The sequence below is a fragment of the Hypanus sabinus genome, chromosome 1 (assembly GCF_030144855.1).
Source record: "Hypanus sabinus isolate sHypSab1 chromosome 1, sHypSab1.hap1, whole genome shotgun sequence".
In the NCBI taxonomy this organism is placed as follows: Eukaryota; Metazoa; Chordata; class Chondrichthyes; order Myliobatiformes; family Dasyatidae; genus Hypanus; species Hypanus sabinus.
In genome coordinates this window covers 71,001,114-71,021,237 of record NC_082706.1, presented here as the reverse complement: position 1 = coordinate 71,021,237, position 20,124 = coordinate 71,001,114, and the positions used below count along the sequence as shown (strand labels likewise).

Here is a 20,124-nt window from a genome sequence, read left to right as displayed (position 1 = left end):
AATGTATGTGATCATACACTTCCCTACACTGTTCTCCATCTACCACTTCTTTGCCCATTTTCCCAATGTGTCTCAGTCCTTCTACGGACTCCTTGCTTCTTCAGCACCACCTTCCCCTCCACTTAACTGTCTCATCTGCAAACTTGGCCCACCTTGCCCTCCTACCAGTCAGCCGATCTGCAATCCTTACTGATATCTTTCCTGGATTACCACGGCCTTATTTTTTAAGCAGCCTCGTGTGGCACCTTGTCAAATGCCCTCTGAAAATCCAAGTAAGCAACAGTTACTGATTCTCCTGCCTGTTATTTCCTCAAAGAATTCCAACAGATCTGTCAGCCAAGATTTCCCCTTGAGGAAGCAATGCTGACTTTGGTCTATTTTATCATGTTGCCTTCAAGTACCCCGAAATTTCATCTTTAATAATGGACTCCAGCATCTTTCGAACCACTGAAGTCAGGCTAACTGGCCTGTAATTTCCTTTCCTCCTCCTTCTACCCTCTCTTTTTTTTTAAAGAGTGGAGTGACATTTGCAATTTTCCAGTCGTCAAAGATCACTACTAATGCCTCAACAATCTATTGAGCTACCTCTTTCAGATCTCTGGGGTGTAGTCTATCTGGTCCAAGTGACTTCTCTACCTTCAGATTTTTCAGCTTCCTAAGCACCATCTCCTTAATAATAGCAGCTATGTTCACTTTTGACACACTCAAATTTGTGGCATACTGCTATTGTCTTCCACAGTGAAGACTGAAGCAAAATACAAACGTTTATACTTATTATGTTTGTCTGCCATTTCTTTGATCCCATTACTACCTATCTAGCATAATTTTCCAGCATTCCAATATCCACTTTTGCCTCGTTTTAGTTGTTGATATATTTCAAACACCTTCTAGTATCTTATATTATTGGCTAGCTTTCCTTAATATTTCATCTTTTAGATCATAAGAACTTAAAACGTAGAAGCAGAATAAGCTCAATTAGCCCATCAAGTCTGCTTCTTTTCTCTCTCATCAAACCCATTCCCCAGCATTTACCTCATAACCTTTGATGCCATGTCCAATCAAGAACCTATCGAGCTCTGCCTTAAATACACCCAATAACCTGGCTTCACAGCTACCTTTGGTAATAAATTCCACAAATTCACCACCCTCTGGCTGAAGAAATTTCTCTGCATCTCTGTGTTAAATGGACACCCCTCTATCCTGACACTGTGCTCTCTTGTCCTGGACTCCCCCACCATGGGAAACATCCTTTCCACATCTTCTCTGTCTAGGCCTTTCAACATTTGAAAGGTTTCAATGAGATTCCCCCCTCATCCTTCTAAATTCAGACATGGTACAGACCCAGAGCCATTAAACATTCCTTGCATGATAACCCTTTCATTCCTGGAATCATCCTTGAGAACCTCCTCTGCACCGTCTCCAATGCCAGCACATCTTTTAGATGAGAAGCCCAAAACTGTTCACAATAATCAAGGTGAGGCCTCACAAGTGCCTTATAAAGTCTCAGTTTCGCATCAAGGCACGACTGCGCAAGTGCATAGATGTCAGCAAGTTAAACTGGCAGGAAGGATTTAAAAGAAGGCAGTTTTTTCCTCAGCGGATTGATTGAGGCACGACTGCGCAAGCGTGTGGACGTCAGCTAGTTAGATGGGAAGGATTTAAAAGAAGACAGCTTTATAGAGCGGTGATGAAGTAGAGGGCTTTGGTTCAAAGGAACTTTGGCAATAACAGTTTGAGGCGAGGTAAGCTACTTGTGAGGAATAGATAGTATGCCTGTGAGGCCGGTGTTCTGTGCTTGGTGTCAGATATACAAGATCTGTGAGACTCCCAGCCTCCCGGACGGCCACATCCGCGCCAGGTGTGTCAAGCTGCAGCTCCTTGGGGACCGGGTTAGGAAATTTGAAATGCAGCTTGATGGCCTTTGCCTGGTCAGGGAAAATGAGGAGGTGGCAAGTAGTCACACAGGGGCCTCAGGAGACAGATAAGTGGGTAACAGGAGAGGGAAGGACAAGAGGCAGATACTAGAGTGTACCCCTATGGCTGTCCCCATTAACAATAAGTACTCCTGTTTGAGTACCGTTGGGGGGGACAGCCTACCTGGGGGAAACAGCAGTGGCTGTGCCCTGTGGCTCAGAAGGGTAGGGAAAGGAAGAGAATGGCAGCAGTGTTAGGGGACTTGATAGTTAGAGGGTCAGACAGGCAATTCTGTGGATGCAGGAAAGAAACACGGATGGTTGTTTGCCTCCCTGGTGCCAGGGTCCAGGATGATTCTGATCGTGCCCATGATATCCTGAAGTGGGAAGGAGAACAGCCAGAGGTTGTGGTACATATTGGTACCAACAACATAGGCAGGAAAAGGGTGGAGTTCCTGAAAACAGACTACGGGGAGTTAGGAAGGAAGTTGAGAAGCAGGACCTCAAAGGTAGTAATCTCAGGATTATTGCTTGTGTTGTGCGATAGTGAGCAGAGGAATAGAGTAAGGTGGAGGATAAGTGTGTGGCTGAGGGGTTGGAGCAGGGGGCAGGGATTCAGATTTCTGGATCATTGGGACATCTTTTTGGGCAGGCGTGACCTGTACAAAAAGGACAGCTTGCACTTGAATCCGAGTGAGACCAATATCCTGACAGGGTGATTTGCTATGGCTATTGGGGAAAGTTTAAATTAGAATTGCTGGGATGTGGGAACTGAACTGAAGAGCCCGAGGAAGGGACGTTGGGCTCACAAATAAAGAAAGCTTGGAGCCAGTGCGAGAGGGAGGATAGGCTGGTGATTAAGAAGGAACGTGCTCAGACCGATGGTTTGAAATGTGTCTATTTTAATGCAAGGAGTATCATGAACAAAGTGGATGAGCTTAGAGCATGGAGCAGTACTTGGAGCTGTGATGTTGTGGCCATTACAGAGATTTGGATGGCTCAAGGGCAGGAATGGTAATAGACGTTTCAGAAAGGACGGGAAGGGAGGCAAAAGAGGTGGGAGCATGGCACAGTTGATCAGAGATAGTGTCATGGCTGCAGAAAAGGAGGAAGTCAAGGAGGGATTGTCTACGGAGTCTCTGGGTGGAAGCTAGGGACAGGAAGGGGTCAATAACTCTACTGGGTGTTTTTTATAGACTTCCCGATAGTAACAGGGTCATCGAGGAGTAGAAACATAGGAAACCCTGCAGCACAATACAGGCCCTTCAGCCCACATATTTGTGCCAAACATGTCCCTACCTTAGAAATTACTAGGCTTACCCATAGCCCACTATTTTTCTAAGCTCCATGTACCTATGCAAAAGTCTCTTAAAAGACCCTATCGTATCCACCTCCACCACAGTTGCCAGCAACCCATTCCACTTACTCACCACTCTCTGAGTAAAAAAACTTACCCCTGACATCTCCTCTGTACCTACTCCCCAGCACCTTAAAACTGTGTCCTTTTGTGGCAACCATTTCAGCCCTGGGTAAAAGCCTCTGACAATCTACACAACCAATGCCTCTCATCATCTTGTACACCTCTATCAGGTCACCTCTCATCCTCCGTTGCTCCAAGGAGAAAAGGCTGAGTTCACTCAACCTGTTCTCATAAGACAGGCTCCCCAATCCAGGCAACATCCTTGTAAATTTCCTCTGCACCCTTTCTATGCCTTTAACATCCTTCCTGTAGTGAGGCATCCAGAATTGAGCACAGTACTCCAAGTGGGGACTGACCCGGGTCTTATATACCTGCAACATTACCTCTTGGCTCCTAAGTTCAATTCCACGATTGATGAAGGCCAATACACCGTATATCATCTTAACCGCGGAGTCAGCCTGCGCAGCTGCTTTGAGCGTCCTATTGACACAGACCCCAAGATCCCTCTGATCCTCCACACTGCCAAGAGTCTTACAATTAATACTATATTCAGCTCTCAGACCGACCATAATGAACCACTTCACACTTATCTGGGTTGAACTCCATCTACCATTTCTCAGCCCAGTTTTGCATCCTATCAATGTCCCTCTGTAACCTCTGACAGCCCTCCACACTATCCACAACACCCCTAACCTTTATGTCACCAGCAAACTTACTAACCCATCCCTCCACTTCCTCATCCAGGTCATTTATAAAAATCACGAAGAGTAAGGGTCCCAGAACAGATCCCTGAGGCACACCACTAGTCACCGGCCTCCATGCAGAATCTGACCCGTCTACAATCACTCTTTGCCTTCTGTGGGAAAGCCAATTCTGGATCCGCAAAGCAATGTCCCCTTAGATCCCATGCCTCCTTACTTTCTCAATAAGCCTTGCATGGGGTACCTTATCAAATGCCTTGCTGAAATCCATATACACTACATCTACTGCTCTTCCTTGTGTTTAGTCACATATAACCATATAACAGTTACAGCACGAAAACAGGTCATCTTGGCCCTTCTAGTCCGTGCCGACGCTTACACTCACCTAGTCCCACTGGCCCTCGCTCAGCCCATAACCCTCCATTCCTTTCCTGTCCATATGCCTATCCAATTTTACTTTAAATGTCAATACCGAGCCTGCCTCTACCACTTCTACTGGAAGCTCATTCCACACAGCTACCACTCTCTGAGTAAAGAAATTCCCCCTTGTGTTACCTTTAAACTTCTGCCCCTTAACTCTCAACTCATGTCCTCTTGTTTGAATCTCCACTACTCTCAATGGAAAAAGCCTATCCACGTCAACTCGATCTATCCCCCTCATTATTTTAAATACCTCTATCAAGTCCCCCCTCAATCTTCTACGCTCCAAAGAATAAAGACCTAACTTGTTCAACCTTCCCCTGTAACTTAGGTGCTGAAACCCAGGTAACATTCTAGTAAATCTTCTCTGTACTCTCTATTTTGTTGATATCTTTCCTATAATTCGGTGACCAGAACCATACACAATACTCCAAATTTGGCCTCACCAATGCCTTGTACAATTTTAACATTACGTCCCAACTCCTATAAAGGCCAGCATACCTAAAGCTTTCTTCACCACCCTATCCACATGAGATTCCACCTTCAGGGAACTATGCACCATTATTCCTAGACATCCTCAAAAAAATTCAATCAGGCTTGTAAGGCCGACCTGCCTTTGACAAAGCCATGCTGACTATTCCTAATCATATTATACCTCTCCAAATGTTCATAAATCCTGCCTCTCAGGACCTTCTCCATCAACTTACCAACCTCTGAGGTAAGACTCACTGGTGTATAATTTCCTGGGCTATCTCTACTCACTTTCTTGAATAAAGGAATAACATCCACAACCCTCCAATCCTCCAGAACCTCTCCTGTCCCCATTGATAATGCAAAGATCATCAGCAGAGGCTCAGCAATGTCTTCCTTCACCTCCCATTGTAGCCTGGGGTACATCTCATCTGGTCCCGGCGACCTATCCAACTTGATGCTTTCCAAAAGCTCCAGCACATCCTCTTTCTTAATATCTACATGCTTAAGCTTTTCAGTCTGCTGCAAGTCATCACTACAATCACCAAGATCCTTTTCCATTGCGAATACTGAAGTAAAGTCTTCATTAAGCACCTTTGCAGTTTCCTCCAATTCCATGCACGCTTTCCCACTGTCACACTTGATAGGACCTATTCTTTCATGTCTTATCCTCTTGCTCTTCACGTACATGTGGAATGCCTTGGGGTTTTCCTTAATCCTGCCTGCCAATGCCTTCTCATGGCCCCTTCTGGCTCTCCTAATTTATTTCTGAAGCTCCTTCCTATTAGCCTTATAATCTTCTAGATCTCTAACATTACCTCGCTGTCTGAACCTTTTGTAAGCTTTTCTTCTTGACTAAATTTATTACAGCCTTTGTACACCACGGTTCCTGTACCATACCATAACTTACCTGTCTCATTGGAACGTACCTATGCAGAACTCCACACAAATATCCCATGCACATTTGCCACATTTCTTCCGTACTTTTCCCTGAGAACATCTGTTTCCAGTTTAAGCTTCCAGTTTCCTGCCTGATAGCCTCATAATTCCACTTACTCCAATTAAACGCTTTTCTAACTTGTCTGTTCCTAGCTCTGCCCAATGCTATTGTAAAGGAGATCGAATTATGATCACTATCTTCAAAATGCTCAGAGCCCTGCTGGCAGCTGATGGGGTAACATCTTTCTGAATTTGCTCCTACCATACCCATCTCTTTATTTCCTATCAGTTTTTTGAAACATTATAAATCTTGATATTGCTCTAATATGTCTTTGAGAAAAATGAAAGCCTCTGCAAAAGAAAAAGAAGATGACTCTCCAACTACTTTGGAATCAATTGAAAATTTCCCTAAAAAGCAAAGAACAGAACTCTGAGGAATTTTAACATCTTAATGTCAAGTTGGATGCTATTCAACAAACTTTAATCGAACATGAAAAGTGAATTAAAGAGAATAAAGAAGCTTTGTCGTTACTGGAGGTGGACTCAGAAGACATGAGCAAGCTCTGCAAAAAATTATCATTATCTAATGAAAAATTAACAAAGAAGATTACCAACCTGGAAAGCAGAAGCAGAAGGAACAATCTATGTATTCTGGGTCTTGAAGAATCAATTGAAGGTGCCCACCCCATGGAGTTCTTTGCAAGCTTTTTGAAGCAGCTATTCCCTGATTTATTGCCATCCACGCCTAAGTTGGACCGTGCCCATCGATCGCTGATTCCCAAACCAAAGGCAGGAGAGTGTCCCAGGTTGGTCATTTTATGCTTTCATGAATTTCATAATAAGGAGCTTTTAATCCGACATACCTGTTGAGTTGGATCGATTGATTTCAATGGGAAGATGATTAGATTCATGGAAGATTACACTGGAGGTTATGGCTGAACATGTTAAGTATAAATTGGTCATGTCGCTGCTTTATAAGAAAGGGTTTAAGCCCTCCCTTTGTCTCTACGCACATCTTAGAATTGTTTTGAAAAATGGTGAGCAGAAGTGGCTGGGATCGGTTGAAGATGCACAGAAGTTTTTGGAAGCAGAAGATTAATTGTGTTATATCTCTTACAAGAGTAATTATCTGTTAAATGTTGGACAGAATAAGGTTTTAATAAACTTACACTTTGACCATTTGAATATCTTGTTTTTTTTGGTATTTTCTTTGATATTTTTTACTATATTCTTTTTTGTGAGGTTTATATGTGTGTGTGTGTGTGTATATATCTATCTATCTATCTATCTTTTGAAATTGTTAAAATGAATCCTCTTATGTTTTGTTTTTTTGATCTAAGTTTTTTCTGTTTTGTCTGGGTAGGAACATAACAACCTTGAATGTGTTTGGAGTTTTGCCAGTAGGATTCCTTGGGGAGGGTTGTCTTTAGGGTTAGCATGCCGGCTGTCCTTTGGCTGGCTTTTTTTGGCTTTGGGAGGGGGAGGGCAGTGGGGTTTCTCTTTTTTTTTCTGGAAGCTGGTTTGGGCTACCATCCAAATTTTCTGTTTGTGTACCTTATTTTATGGTCATCCTACATGAGGATTGGTTTTTTTCTTGATAGTCAAATTATTACATTAGTCTGATCCACTGAATATAAAGAAATAGCTGTGTTGGACCACTCTCTTGTATTTCTATTTTTAAATCTTCCTGGTTTCACTCATATGAACAGATCCTGGCATTTTAATTCAACTCTATTATCTGTTAAGGACTTCCTAAAATTTCTGAAGAATCAATTTACTCTTTTTTTTTGAAGAAAATGCGAAGGAAGGGACTTATAGTCTTATCATTTGGGACGCTTTTAAGGCATATGTCAGAGGACAAATTATCTCCTAAACTGCATATATCAAGAAAAAAGCTAACAAGGAGAGAACTGATTTAGTTAATCAATTAAAACAATTAGACCAGAAAAATGCTTTGGCACCAGACCCTGAACTATACAAAAGACGTATTGAAATTAAAACTAAATATGATAATCTTATAGCATATCCAAATGAAAGCCAACTGTTAAAAGATTGAAGCCAATTCTACATACATGGAGAAAAAACCGGTAAACTATTGACTAATCAATTGAAGACCTTTATAGCTAAATGGCAAATTAAAGAAATTTGCAAAACCAATGGTGATATGACAACTGACCATTTTGACATAAATGACACTTATAGAGAATTTTATTCTAAATTATATAGTTTTGATTTTATTAAAGATAACATGGCAATGAACAATTTTTTAGTAACAAGATTTTAGTAAGGCATTTGACAAGGTACCACATGGTAGGCTTATTCAGAAAGTCAGAAGGCATGGGATCCAGGGGAGTTTGGCCAGGTGAATTCAGAATTGGCTTGACTGCAGTAAGCAGAGGGTTGTGGTGGAGGATAGTGTAGAGGATTGTCGAAGATTGCAGAGAGACATTGATAGGATGCAGAAGTGGGCTGAGAAGTGGCAGATGGAGTTCAACCCAGAGAAGTGTGAGGTGGTAAACTTTGGAAGGACAAACTCCAAGGCAGTGTACAACGTTAATGGCAGGATACTTGGAAGTGTGGAGGAGCAGAGTGATCTGGGGATACATGTCCACAGATTCTTGAAAGTTGCCTCACAGGTAGACAGGGTAGTTAAGAAAGCTTACGGAGTGTTAGATAGAGTTTAAGAGTCGCGGGATAATGATGCAGCTCTATAAAACTCTGGTTAGGCCACACTTGGAGTACTGTGTCCAGTTCTGGTCACCTCACTATAGGAAGGATATGGAAGCATTGGAAAGGGTACAGAAGAGATTTATCAGGATGCTGCCTGGTTTAGAGAGTATGCATTATGATCAGAGATTAAGGGAGCTAGGGCTTTACTCTCTGGAGAGAAGGAAGATGAGAGGAGATATGCTAGAGGTATATAAGATATTAAGAGGAATAGATAGAGTGGACAGCTGGCGCCATCTTCCCCAGGGCACCACTGCTCAGTACACGAGGACATTTCTTTAAGGTAAGGTGTGGAAAGCTCAAGGGGAATATTAGAGGAATGTTTTTTACTCAGAGAGTGGTTGGTGCGAGGAATGCACTGCCTGAGTCAGTGGTGGAGGCAGATACACTAGTGAAATTTAAGAGAGTACTAGACAGGTATATGGAGGAATTTAAGGTAGAGGGTTATACGGGAGGCAGGGTTTAAGGGTCGACACAACATTGTGAGCTGAAGGGCCTGTACTGTGCTGTATTGTTCTCTAAGTTTTTGATGTTTCTATCCATAATCTTGTATTCTAGATCTCTTCAAATGAATGCTAACATTGCATTTGCTTTTGTCACCACCGACTCAACCTTCAAATTTAAAGTTTGGGATGTTCTGCACAAGGACTCCCAGTTTCCTTTGTGTCTCAGATTTTTGGATTTTCTTCCTATTTAGAAAATAGTCTGCACATTTATTTCTTTTACCAAAGTGCATAACTATGCATTTTCCAACATTCTATTTCATTTGTCATTCTCTTGCCCGTTCTCCTAGTCTAAGTCCTTCTGCAGCCTACTTGTTTCCTCAACGCCACCTGCCCCTCAACCAATCTGCATATCATCTGCAAACTTGGCAACAAAGCCTTCTGTTCCATCATCTATATCATTGATATACAGCATTGAGTATCGGTCCCAACACCAGTCACTGCGGAACACCACTAGTCACTGGTAGCCAACCAGCAAAGAGTCCTTTTATTCCCACTCGCTGCCTCCTACCAATCAGCCAATGCTCTAACCACATTAGTAACTTTCCTGTAGTAGTTAGTAACTTTTCTCTGCTTATGTCTTTTTTTTTGCATTCAGTTGATTTTTAAAAGCTTCCCAACCCTGTAACTTCCCACTAAATTTTGCTTTTAGCAAATATAACAGGCCAGTCTATCTGATTTCAGACCTACTTGTATGTTGACCCTCTGGTGCTTAGCAAGCCATTTACTTCAATATTCAATTTGATCCAAACAGAAATTGCCAGTGAGGTCTAAAATACCTTGAGAAACTGGGTTTATAGTTTACCTTTTGTAAACTTGCTATTTTACATAATAAACAGCTTCCTATTTGAGAGTGGTCTCAGAATTAGCAGATCATCAGCTGAAACTCATTGTGTCCAGATTCAATTGCTCTGATTAAGCTATTCCTGAGCAAAAATCAATTCAGCACACAGTTCACAAAATGGCAGCTGCAAGGACAGTCTCACAAAATGGCTGCCTCTGTGTCCTGCTATCACCTGGCGTGATCAAAGACTTTTGCCTCATTACTGCTCACTGATTTATTCATTGTAGATCTTTCTGGCCATTACACAATTGTTTTGTGTTTTCATAATGTATTTCAGGTCTTTGATATTATTGTTATGATTGGAGATGGGAAACAGGGTATTAAGTTCTTATTTTTTCCCATTTGATTTTGGCCCAATAGAGACATTAAATGAAATTAAAAGTTGCTTTTATGCTTTATTAGGTGGATCCGAAGCAACTGTTGGAAGATGGAATTCGGAAGGAATTGGTCAGAAAGGTTGCCCTTGCTCTTCACAGAGGGCTGACATTTAACCCGAAAGCTAAGGTGAGAGGAATTGGATATGACTCCAAGTACTCTACTGTACATACAGTGGGCAGGTTTCTTCCTACCTACAGAAGTTGGTGAGCTAATGATGAATGTTCTGGAATTCTTCTATTGACCACTCAGATAGAAGGAAGATGGTGAAATCAAACCAGTGAACCAAAGGTGTGTAGGGAGAACTAAGAGGTAATGATTCAGATCTTTAAAACCCTGAATAGATCATACTTGAAATATTATATTCAGTTCTGGTTGCTTCAGTTTTGGAAGGATGTGGAGGCGTTAGAGAATGCAGAAAAGATTTACCAGGATGCTGCCTGGATTTGAGAACAAGTTTCATGAAGATAGTTTGAGTGAGCTAGGGCTTTAATGTTTCCAGTGAAGGAGGATGAGAGCTGACTTGACAGAGGTGTACTGGATAGATCATCTGGACAGCCAGAGACATTTTTCCCAGTTCAGAAATGGCTAATATGAGGGGAATAACTTTAAAGTATTTGGTGGGTGGGTGGGGGGGAAAGTAGTCAGAGGTAGTTTTTTTAAAACCACAAAGTGGTAGGTATGTGGAACACACTACCAGCCGTGGTTTAGAGGGAGGTGCATTAGATCCTTTTAAGAAACTTTGATAGGCACATGAATGGAAGGTTACATGGGATGGAAAGGTTAGATTGATCTTGGAAATAGACTAGAATGCATGCGTAACATCATGGACTGAGGGTCCTGTACTGTTTTATGTTGTGAGTCATTGTAGTTTCAGTGTCACTGCCAACAACATGCTGGAACCTGGTCTTCTTGCATTATTCAAGATTAAAGATGGTTTAATATCATTTACAGTACTCAAGCATAAAGGAGAACAAAATAATTGTTACTCTAGATCTGATGCAGCATAAAAGACACAATAACAAAGAGCACAATAATAAAAACAATAAATACATAAGTTATACAGAAACTGGTTGTATGTACTTAAAAGGATGCTAGGTACAGGAGTGTCTGCATAAGGTACCTTTGACAGGAAATGATAAAGTAATGGTAGTTGGGAATGTGATGGAGTGGTTTAGTGGGTGGAGATGTTGATCAACCTTACTGCTTGGGGAAAGTAACTGTTCTTGAGTCTGATGGTCCTTGTGTGGATGTTGCGTAGCCTCCTCCCTGATGGGAGTGGGACAAAGAGTCAATGAACAGGGTGAGTGGGACCCCTCGTAATGTTGCTGTCCTTTCTCTAGCTGTAGCGTGTATGTCCTTGGAGCTATATATTCATGGCCTAGGTGAAAGGGTTGGCACAACATTGTGGGCCTAAGGGCTTGTACTTGGCCATACTGGTCAACGTTTGAAACATTGGCTGAGGGAATATTTACAGATTTGTTCATGACGTGAAGCTTAGTGGCAATATAAATAATGATGAGGATGATCAGCGTGTGAGCAGAGCAATTGCAGTGTGGAGAAACAGTCAAATTATCTATGAAGGTTGAAAAACACATGCCAACTATTTTTGATGTAGAAAGATTGTGAAATATTGGCGTTCAAAGGTATGTAGAGGGGAGGTCCTTGCACAGAGATCAATGAAACTAGCCAATCTGGGTGATCAGGAATGCAGGTAGTCTGTTAGATTTTGTGGTCAGCGATTTTAACTACAGATGTGAAAGGTGCCATAATGCCATTATAAGATCATAAGACATAGAAGCAGAGTTAGGCTATTCAGCCCATTGAGACTGCTCTGCCATCCCATCATGGCTGATCCTGGATCCCACTCATCCCCATACCCCTGCCTTCTCGCCATATCCTTTGATGCCCTGACTGATCAGGAAATGATCAATTTCCGCCTGAAATATACCCATGGACTTGGTTTCCATTTGCAGTCTTTAGCAGAGCATTCCACAGATTCACTACTCTGTCTAAAAGAAATTCCTCCTTACCTCTTCTAAAGGGTCGCCCCTCAATTTTGAGCCTATGCCCTCTAGTTCTGGATAGCCCCACCATAGGAAACATCTCCACATCCATCCTATTTAGTCCTTTCAACATTTGGTAGGTTTCAATGAGATCCCCCTGCATTCTTCTAAATTCCAGTCTGTACGGGCCCAAAGCTACCAATGCTCCTCATATGTTAACTCCTCAATTCCCAGCATCATCCTCGTGAACCTCCTCTGGACTCTCTCCAATGATGACACATCTTTTTTGAGATATGGGATTCAAAGCTGTTGACAATACTGTCAGTGCGGCCTGACTAGTCTCTTATAAAGGCTCAGCATTATCTCCTTGCTTTTATATTCTATTACCCTTGAAATAAGTGCCAACATTGCATTTGCCGCCTTTACCACGGCTCAACTTGTAAATTAACCTTCTGGGAGTTTTGCATGAGGATTCTGTAGTGCCTCTGATGTTTGAATCTTCTCCACGTTTACATAATAGTCTGCACTATTGTTCCTTTTATCAAAAAGCATTATCATACATTTCCATCTGCCATTTTTTTGCCCATTCTTCCAATTTGTCTAAGTCCTGCTGCAATCACATTGCTTCCTCAGCACTACCTACCCCTTCACCTATCTTCATATCATCTGCAAACTTTGTCACAAAGCCATCAATTCCATTATCTAAATCATTGAGAAACAATGTGAAAAACAGCGGTCCCAAAACTGACCCCTGAGGACCACCACTAGTCACACATCCAGAAAAGGCCCCTTTTATTCCCACTCACTGCCTCCTGTTTATCAGCCATTCCACTATCCATGCCAGTAACTTCCCTGTAACACCAAGGGAGTTTATCTTGTTGAGCAGCCCTGTGTTGCACCTTATCAAATGCCTTCGGAAAATCAAGTAAATAACATCCATTGTCGTCCCTTTCTCCACCCTGCTTGTTATTTCCTCAAAGAACTCTAACAGATTTGTCAGGCATGATTTCCCTTTATAGAAACCATACTGACTTTGATTTATTTTATCATTAGTCTCCAAGTGTCTTGAAACCTCATCCTTAATCATTGATTCTAACACTTTCCCAACCACTGAAGTTAGGCTAACTGGCCTATAAATTACTTTCTTTTGCCTTCTTCCCTTCTTAAGGAGTGACATTTGCAATCTTCCAGTTATCCAGGACCATGACAGAATAAGTGTTTCTTGAAAGATCATAACCAATGCGTCCATTATCTCTTCAGCAACCTCTCTCAGGACTCTGGGATGTAGTCCATCTGGCCCAGGTGACTTATCCACCTTAAGACCTTTCAGTTTGCCTAGAACTTTTTCCTTTGTAATAGCAATGGCACTCACTCCTGCTCGCTGGCACTCACAGACATTTGGCACACTGCTAGTGTCTTCCACAGTGAAGGCAGATGGAAGGTACCCATTAAATTCATCTGCCATTTCTTTGTCCCCCATTACTACCTCACCAGCATCATTTTCCAGTGGTCCAATATCAATTCTCACTTACCCTTTACTCTTTATAACTGAAAAAACTATGCTATCCTGTTTTATATTATTGGCTAGTTGTCCTCATATTTCATCTTTCCCTTTCTTATACAGTTTAGCTTTATATAGATCAAAAGTCCTCTGGAGTAGCAAATTCCAAGGATTAACACCTGCCAAGTGTATACAGTAATCAGCTTTTCATTCCTATGTATTTTGACAATCTGAAGGTAAGGGGTAGACCATTTAAGAATGAAAAGTTGATATATGTATTCTCATGGATGGTGACAGATCTTTGGATTTTGTTACTCTGAACGACTTTGGGTTTCAGTTGTTGAGTTTATTTACAAGTGATACAGATGGTTTTGTAGATATTTCAGGAATTGTGGGGTGTGGGGTATGGGGAAAGGGAAGGAAGCTAGTATTGAGGTAAAAGACCAGCTATGATCCTGTCAAACGGTGAAGCGGTCTCAGTTGTCCAGGTGACCTACTCATGCTCCTAAATATGTCAGAGGTGAAAAGCAGTTGGGTATGGGAATTTTAAGCATGTACTACTGTAGTATTCCCAAATGTTTGTGAGAGATTTATTTCTGAATACTTTCCATATTTAATAAAAACTGATATTCAAACACTTTTTCACTTTTCATGTAGACTATGCTGGAAATAACAGAATCTAGTTGAGCCCCCTTGTGATTTACTGTACTTATGGTGAAATGGCACTTTTGAATATCTGCAAGCACACTGTTCCATTTCACACAGACTAGTGAGCTGATGCCCAAACTGAAAGAGATGGCTGCCACAATGGATGGATTCCACCGTTCATTTGAATACATACAAGATTATGTCAGCATATATGGGCTGAAGATCTGGCAAGAAGAAGTGTCTCGTATTATCAACTACAATGTGGAACAAGAGTGCAATAATTTCCTGAGGACAAAGGTGATTCTTGGAGAACATTTTAGTTGGCACAACCATATGTATGTAATTCCTGCTTTGACAGTATTTTGATTGCTTATAAATATTAACTTTGTTTGTCACATGTGAAATGCATTGTTTTGCATCAAATCAAGTCACCGGCCAAAAAAAAGCCTGCATTGGCACTGAGCACACAAGCATGAGCAAAGCGATAGCAAAGACACAGACTTGCAGTTACCCCAAAAAATTTGCGTTTCACCCAGCATTGGACATACCACAGGTTTTCTCTCTCTCCTTAATAAGGGAGAAGAAGGTGTCTCCATTTTCCCAGTGAGCGGGGAGACATAACAAGCAACTCGCTGGTTTACGATGCTAAAAGTCCATTTCCAAGCTCTGCCTGAAGATCACAAAGATCCCGGGTCTTCGGGCACACAGCAGTAGAATTTTCGACTTCCCTGACAACACATGGGTCTCCTGCTGTGACACCAACCCTCAATCTGCCCATCTCCAGAGCCCCGAGATCGTAGGGTTCCAAATCCAAGCTGGACTCACAGGGCAAACCCTTGGTGTGCTAAGCAGCAGCCAGTCCTGAAACCCTGGAATCATTCCCTCAAAGAACCTAACTCTGCATGTAACTCCAGGTCAGGGTCTTCAAAAGAACCCTGAAAAATAAAGATATTAAAGATGGAAGTAGAGCTGCTTCCAATGATGCAAGCAAAGGAGTCACCGTTTAGCGCCTTCTCAACTTTGCTCCACCTCCCAGAGGTGATGGGAATGTTACAAGAGAAAGGAGTGGGGATGGGATTCTTGTGTAAGGAAGGGTACACTTGAATAAGCAGAAGTAGCTTCCTATGTTGCAAGGAAATATAAACACACTACTGTTTCAGTTTGCTTTTAATATTTGCTCTGTATTGCAAAACATCTACTTCTTTGCTTTGTATTGTTATTTACCTTGTTGTGATATTTATTCTACAATGATATAAAATATTTTCAAAAGTAACTTCAGATTGGATTTCATGAAGAAAATATTCCAGATGGAATTAGTGGTGATTAAATGTATGGAGATGGAGTATACCTGACTCACAGCTGGTTGAAGGTTTTGGGCCCAGACCCTTCATCAGGACAGATTCTCGGCCTGAATCATCAACTTGTAATTCCTCTCCATGGATGGAGTTCCTCCAGCACTCTGGATTTCCAGTAACTGCAGAACCTCTTGTGTTTATCACAGCTAGTGTAACTGTATTTAAAATTGAATGATATATCACTATTAACACTATCAATAATTTACAAGGATTTTTTTCTCTATTAATAAATGAGAACAATTGTTAATCAGAAGACAATTTTTAAAAATGTTTAGAGTTTTTGACTTTTCCTTATCTTTTGTATTTTGCTTTTGAATTTTGGTTATGTTATAGATTGGACCCTGACTCTGTTCACTAAGTTTGTTTTTGAAATGCCTCTTGGAGTGTTAAAAGAAGTTTCATTTAGCACTTAAGAAATGAATGCTTAAAAGTTTCTTCCCCTAGGCAGTTAATCTGATGAACCATTCTAGTTAGCCACCTCACCTCCTCCTATTACCTCAGTCACTGTATTGCACTGTAAACAATTTAAACGACTTTTTTTAAGACATAGGAGCAGAAATAGGTCATTTGTCCCGTTGGGTCTGCTCTGCCATTTCATCATGGCTGATCCATTTTCCCTCTCAGCCCCATCTCCTGCCTTTTCCCTGTATCCCTTTGTGAACTGATAAATCAAGAATCTATCGACTTCTGCCTTAAATATACCCAATGACTTGCCCTCCACAACTGCTGTGGCAACGAATTCCACAGATTCACCACTCTCCGGCTAAAGAAATTCCTCCTCACCTCTGTTCTAAAAGGACGCCCTTCTATCTGAGGCTATGCCCTCTACTGTTTACATTGATTTACAATGGTGGAATACATGCTGGTATTTATGTACTTATGCTCATTTTATTCCAAATATATACTTTAACTAACTTTATTTGTATATAATTCTTTATTATAATTGTTGAATGTTGTTTTCATGTTACATGTTGCAGCAAACTGTCATAGCCAATTCCTAATACATGTAACTGTGTAACTGTATATGGTGAATAAGTTGATCCTTTAGAATCCTGTTTGAGGGACGGGTTTAGATTCTGAGGTTTTCTGTGTAATTAATGATTACTGTTGTTTCCTTGTAGATTCTCGACTGGCAGAGCATGTACCAATCCACTCACATCCCCATCCCTAAATATCACCAGGCTGGAGAATCGACTTTCATTGGCCGTCTGTGTGGAGAAATTCTGAGAATTACTGATCCCAAGTAAGTTTCTGTAGTTCTGCTACTTTACCTAAATTGTCATTGGGGCCAGTTTTTAATCTTTGGATCTGAAAAGTGAGTGCTGTTGAAAGGCAAGGAATTTTGTTGTTTAACATCTAGTCAACTTTCCCACCCACTGATATATTCGTGTCCACTTCCCCACTTTCTCTCTTTTTCCATTCCCCATTTTAGTTCCCCTCTTATCCCTTCTCTTGGACTCACTGTCCCATCACCTCCCCCAGTGCCTCTCCTCCACTCCTTTCTCCTTCCACTATCCTCTCCTGTCACATTCCTTCTTCAGCCCTTAACATCTTCCTCCCAGCTTCTTCCCCAAACACCCACATTCCCCCTCCCCTCTCCTCAAACACCCACATTCCCCCTCCCCCAAAGCCCACATCCACCCTCCCCCAAACACCCACCTTCTCTCCCCAAACGCCCACCTTCCCCCTCCCCTTTCCCCAAACATCCACATTCCCCTCCCCGTCTCTCCAAACACCCACCTACCCCCCTCCCCAAACACCCACATTCCCCCTCCCCCAAAGCCCACATCCACCCTCCCCCAAACACTGACCTCCCCCAAACACCCACCTTCCCCTCCCCTCTCCCCAAACATCCACATTCCCCTCCCTCTCTCCAAACACCCACCTTCCCCCCTCCCCAAACACCCACCTTCCCCTCTCCCCAAACATCCACATTCCCCTCCCCATCTCTCCAAACACCCACCTACCTACTCCCCTCCCCAAATACCCACATTCCCCCTCCCCTCTCCTCAAACACCCACCTTCCCCTCTCCCCAAACACCCACCTTCCCCTCTCCCCAAACACCCACATTCCCCTCCCCATCTCTCCAAACACCCACCTTCCCCCTCCCCTCTCCTCAAACACCCACCTTCCCATCTTCCCAAACATCCACATTCCCCTCCCTATCTCTCCAAACACCCACCTTCCCCTCCCCTCTCCCCAAACATCCACATTCCCCTCCCTGTCTCTCCAAACACCCACCTACCCCCCTCCCCAAACACCCACCTTCCCCTCTCCCCAAACATCCACATTCCCCTCCCCATCTCTCCAAACACCCACCTACCTACTCCCCTCCCCAAATACCCACATTCCCCCTCCCCTCTCCTCAAACACCCACCTTCCCCTCTCCCCAAACACCCACCTTCCCCTCTCCCCAAACACCCACATTCCCCTCCCCATCTCTCCAAACACCCACCTTCCCCCTCCCCTCTCCTCAAACACCCACCTTCCCATCTTCCCAAACATCCACATTCCCCTCCCTATCTCTCCAAACACCCACATTCCCCCTCCCCTCTCCCCAAACACCCACATTCCCCCTCCCCTCTCCCCAAACACCCACATTCCCCCTCCCCTCTCCCCAAACACCCACATTCCCCCTCCCCTCTCCTCAAACACCCACCTTCCCCTCTCCCCAAACACCCACATTCCCCTCCCCATCTCCCCAAACACCCACCTTCCCCTCTCCCCAAACACCCGCCTTCCCAAACACCCACATTCCCCCTCCCCTCTCCTCAAAGACCCACCTTCCCCTCTCCTCAAACACCCACCTTCCCCTCCACTCTCCCCAAACACCCACCTTCCCCTCCCCTCTCCCCAAACATCCACATTCCCCTCCCCATCTCTCCAAACACTCACCTTCCCCTCCCCTCTCCCCAAACACCCACATTCCCCTCCCCATCTCTCCAAACAAACACCCACCTTCCTGCTCACCATAATTTAAAACAGCCCTGTGGAGGCCTAATGGAAATACTTAAAATGATGAGGGACAGAGATAAGGTGGATGATTGCAGTCTTGTTCCCCAAGGGCAGGGAAGTCTGAAACCAGCTGGCATAGATTTAGGGTGAGAAGGGAAAGGTTTAAAAGGGACCTGCAGGGCCACATTTTCACACAGGGTGGTGAATGTGTGAAAGAAGCTGCCAGGGGTTTGGCTGAGATGGGTACTACAGTTGGGCATATGCATTGGGCAGATTTGTCTACCGTTGCAGAGCCTTCCTGCCCATTACAGTGCTGTTTCCATGTTGTGCGGTAATGGAGCTTGTTAGGATGCTCTCTACTGCATATTTGCAGAACTATGTGAATGTAGATGTGCATTGTCCAGCTCTCTTTTGCCTCCTCAGAAAACAGAGGAGTTGGTGAAACTTCCTGATTGTGTGTAATGAGAGGTTGTGGGGCGGAGTTTCAAGATGGCGACGTAGACATCTGCCTTTTAGGCGCTTTTCATTTTTTAAGCTATAATCACCCTTTAATCAAATCTTTTCGTACTTAACTACATGGGTTGATATTTACGATTTATTTCTTTTTTAAAATAATACCTGATTTAATTTTTTCAAACTTAAAATGTCTGTACCTAAGAAATCGTCTAAAGACCCTATATCTCTCAATGCAATCTCCAGTCTTCTGGATACTAAACTGGATACTAAACTTGCAAGTCTGGAAAATAAACTTACTGCGAAAATGTCTGAGCTTGAAGAAGTCGTTAGATCATTTGATACCAAGCTTCAATCGCTGGCAGCAGATATTGAACGGCATGAAGAAAAGTTTGCGGCTCTTGACAAGATAATTTGTGAAAAAATACGTACAATCAAAACTTTGGAGGAGAAGGTACGATCGACTGCTAAAATAGTGGAGCAGAATAAGTTTAAAATCACCGATCTTGAAAACCGATCTCGCAGACAGAACTTGCGTATTATTGGATTTCCCGAAAATGTTGAGTCTGGTGACTTAACTGAATATTTCTCTAACTTATTGTGGGAAATTTTTGGCGAGGACGCTTTGCGGGTTAAACCTACTATTGACCGTGCCCACAGAGTTTCGAGATTTTCGGCTGCGAAAGACAAGCCACGAGCTGTGATTGTCCGTCTCCATTATCCTCGGGAGAAAGAGCTTTTAATTCGATTAGCTAGTAAGAAAGGTATGAATTCTCACAAAAACAAGTTTCGTATTGTTGAGGATTATTCATTCGAGGTGATGAGGGCGAGAATCGCTTTTAAACCGGTGATGGCAGAGATTCATTCGATTGGACTTAAAAAAGATTTAAGA

The 20,124-nt window shown here is 42.8% G+C and overlaps 1 protein-coding gene across 3 annotated transcripts in view; it reads left to right on the top strand.

The window, feature by feature from the left end:
* The window catches only part of washc5 (WASH complex subunit 5), a 168,921-nt gene that overhangs the window by 104,632 nt on the left and 44,165 nt on the right, over positions 1-20,124 (top strand). For all 3 annotated transcript variants that reach the window (XM_059970802.1, XM_059970799.1, XM_059970791.1), the window contains 3 exons: positions 10,341-10,442; positions 14,586-14,765; positions 16,945-17,066. In XM_059970802.1, coding sequence (XP_059826785.1) covers positions 10,341-10,442; positions 14,586-14,765; positions 16,945-17,066 — 404 coding nt within the window. The remainder of the gene's footprint in view (positions 1-10,340; positions 10,443-14,585; positions 14,766-16,944; positions 17,067-20,124) is intronic.